Here is a 3,239-nt window from a genome sequence, read left to right on the forward strand (position 1 = left end):
TCTTCTACATGTTTTCTTTTAAAAAAAAAATCTGTATGGAAAATGAACAAATGTCCAAATCAACTTCGTACTATATAACTGGAAAGTATTGCATTTTGACGTGGAAATCATATGTATAATATTGAGTCCTACTTACTTGCAAATGGCTTTTAGAGCACCCTGAGGTCGTCCTCACATAAGTCTGCCATTGGTTCCAATACTGAACAAGATTAATCCAGTCCCTACCATCATATCCCATCTCCCTCAAATCCATTTTAATATTATCCTCCCATCTATGTCTCGACCTCCCTAAAGATCTTTTTACCTCAGTTCTCCCAACTAACACTCTATACACGTTTTTGGATTCACCTATACATGCCCTGCCCATCTCAAATGTCTGGATTTAATGTTCCTAATTATATTAGGTGAAAAATACAATGTGTGCAATTCTGCGTTGTGTATCTTTTTCCATTCTCCTGTAACTTCATCCCTCTTAGCCCCAAATATTTTCCTAAGCAATTTATTCTCGAACATCCTTAACGTCTGTTCCTTTCAAACTGAGAGTCAAGTTTACCTGCAATATGCGGAACTCGAAGTGGGTAGGCATTAGATACGTACATATAAGTACGTACATAAATACATACATATTTGAAAATTTCACAGTAGGATTTGTATTATATTATTATGTATGTTATACAAGCACTGACTTACATTTTGTCATTTGCAGGTCATTATGAAAATGTTCTTATTAATTAATATTTTGAATGTTTGAATAAAACTAGTCTCTTAGTAAAGATAACTGCTGTATTATCATTTGAATTATTCGTAGACTTTCTATTTTACCATATTGCATTTATAAGATGTCTTGTCATAAACTACAATTGACCTAGCTAGAACCCCATGTCAGTTTGTGTCTTTTATTTGCAGGTTATATTTCTTGAATGATTTTCAATTCTGGTTGAAGAATATATTGTTACTCATAGAATTTGCGAGATTTGTGATAGGATGGTTTTGTGTGTCCAAGCCATTTTAATTCTACTATTGCTCCATTATGTACATTTTCTTGGAGTATATTGTAATTAAGTTACGTTTTCATTTCCTGAATAGATGTTGAAGACTGTTGGCTGGAGATTAATTCTAGTCACGGGTGCAATTTATGGGTGCATATATCTATACGAACGATTGACGTGGACCAACAAAGCAAAAGAACGAGAGTTCAAAAGGCAATATGTTTCCCACGCAACAAAGAAGCTACGACTAATTGTTGATTTGACATCTGCTAATTGCAGCCATCAAGTTCAGCAGTAAGTATCACCTGCAGTTTTCAGAAGAATTGAAAATAGCTTAGTTAAGAGCTTGTTTTAGTTGTATATACCGGGTTTCTCCAACACATAGCAGCTGTTTCCTGGTCTGTTGCTAGCCCTTCATTCACTGTAATGGGACCCACTTTCACCATGAAATAGGCAAACTGAAACTATTCACTTAAATTTTATGATTAAACTATAGGATTAAGAGTGTAATTAAATGCTATTACAATATTTAATCTCGCCTTAAATTACAACAGTTGTTCGAAATGATGTCCATCTGCTCGTAGACAAGATTTACATCACTTCAATAAATTGTTGAACACAAATCCTCATACCATACAAGACGACTCCGCATATCAACAAACATAGTGCAAAATCCTTCTATGCCCCATCTGCTGATTATTTCTGTCTTCGTGCTGGAAAATGAGGCATCAACTCATGTGAAGCAATGATAGATGGCATGGTATAGCTGATATAACAAATAATTATTTTAAACTAACAACCTAACATAAAGCATCGAATGCATGCAGGATTTTTACAAAAATGTACTTGCATTATGAAGCATTCATAACGAACTACTTCTAAAGAGTTTCCCCGTAGGATGTTTGAGCCCTGAATTACTGGCAACTGGTTTAGACATTATAGCCTACACCAGCATTTTTCAACATGAGTCACACTAAATTTGTAATTTAAAATCCCACAGCACATTCAAATAATGTAAAGGAATGGTTCCTAGCCAGGTAGGAACTGTTTCCATAAAAACAAGTAAATACGACCATATTCTAACTTAGTGACCTGGCTCGTCGGTCATTCTCATCTCTGCCATACTGTATTTATTGGATGTTGACTTCTGCTGCGTTCACTGAAAGTTGGCTTCTGGGCCCAATTTTTTTAATTACTCCCTTTTTTTGCTATGACAACCTTTACTACCTTCATTTTCTAGCTGCACATTAGTTGAAAATGTCTGGCATACACTATCACTGTACATACGTTGCAGGACATTAACAACAAGCAATTTAACACAACACAACATCGACACCATATCCTATTAACTGCTTATATCATATTGCCTTCTCGTGTTTATAAAAACAGAAAGTTTCCCATTAACACTTCGAAAATATGTAACAAGTTGTGCTTTCAAACAAGGAATTAATTAACATCACATTCTAGACCATAAATAGGCTCTTTGTCCTGCAGCCAATAGGAAGGGCTTCAGACACGTGCATTTGTTTACACACAGAGTCTTGTATGGAATGAAGATTAGACCCAGTTCTTCTTATTTAGTGTAATGAACACCATTAAAGTGTCATGGCGCTCATGTAACTGATGAGATGCATCTGAACTCCAATAACGATTACTTTGGGAACTTACATACCCTGGTAAATGTAGTCATGCTTTGCAATTAATAATATCAGTTCTGGATTCACAATTCTAGCATTTTTTGGGGAGGGGGGATTATTCGGTCTTTGAACTATTTATGCAATTGCAATTTCAGTAATTTTGTTGCAATATGAGCAGATCCATGTAAAACTGCACATTGTTATGCTAGATGATTGATAGGTTTCCTTGAACTTCTTTCTGATGGTGATCCATCCAACTTCATCCAATTTTTTTTTCTGTTAAAGGAGTCCTTTTCCTGTTCGCTTTCTTGTGCAACACCGAACCAGTACTGCAAAATACCCTTTTTTCATTGACTTACTTGGAACATTTAGACTAGAAAATTTTCTCAGAAATTTAAATCTGCACTTAACAATTCAATCTATACTTTCTTCAAAGGAAAGAAAATTTGTTAATGAAAGACAATCCATTAAGTACCATTCATGTAGAACACAGTTTGGCCCTCCTTTTTGTGAAAACCTTATTTTATGAAACATTTTTAAATATGTTTGACTTAAGCCTCAAGTAAATTTTTAACTGAATTTGTGTAATGTTAATTATTTCTGTTACTTACAG

At 34.6% G+C, this 3,239-nt stretch overlaps 1 protein-coding gene across 8 annotated transcripts in view; it reads left to right on the forward strand.

Moving 5' to 3' along the window:
- The window catches only part of LOC138701098 (transmembrane GTPase Marf-like), a 50,737-nt gene that overhangs the window by 43,212 nt on the left and 4,286 nt on the right, over positions 1 to 3,239 (forward strand). For all 8 annotated transcript variants that reach the window (XM_069827682.1, XM_069827681.1, XM_069827688.1 and 5 more), the window contains one exon: positions 1,087 to 1,283. In XM_069827682.1, the coding sequence (XP_069683783.1) occupies positions 1,087 to 1,283 (197 nt within the window). The remainder of the gene's footprint in view (positions 1 to 1,086; positions 1,284 to 3,239) is intronic.

The sequence above is a fragment of the Periplaneta americana genome, chromosome 6 (genome assembly GCF_040183065.1).
Source record: "Periplaneta americana isolate PAMFEO1 chromosome 6, P.americana_PAMFEO1_priV1, whole genome shotgun sequence".
NCBI lineage: Eukaryota > Metazoa > Arthropoda > Insecta > Blattodea > Blattidae > Periplaneta > Periplaneta americana.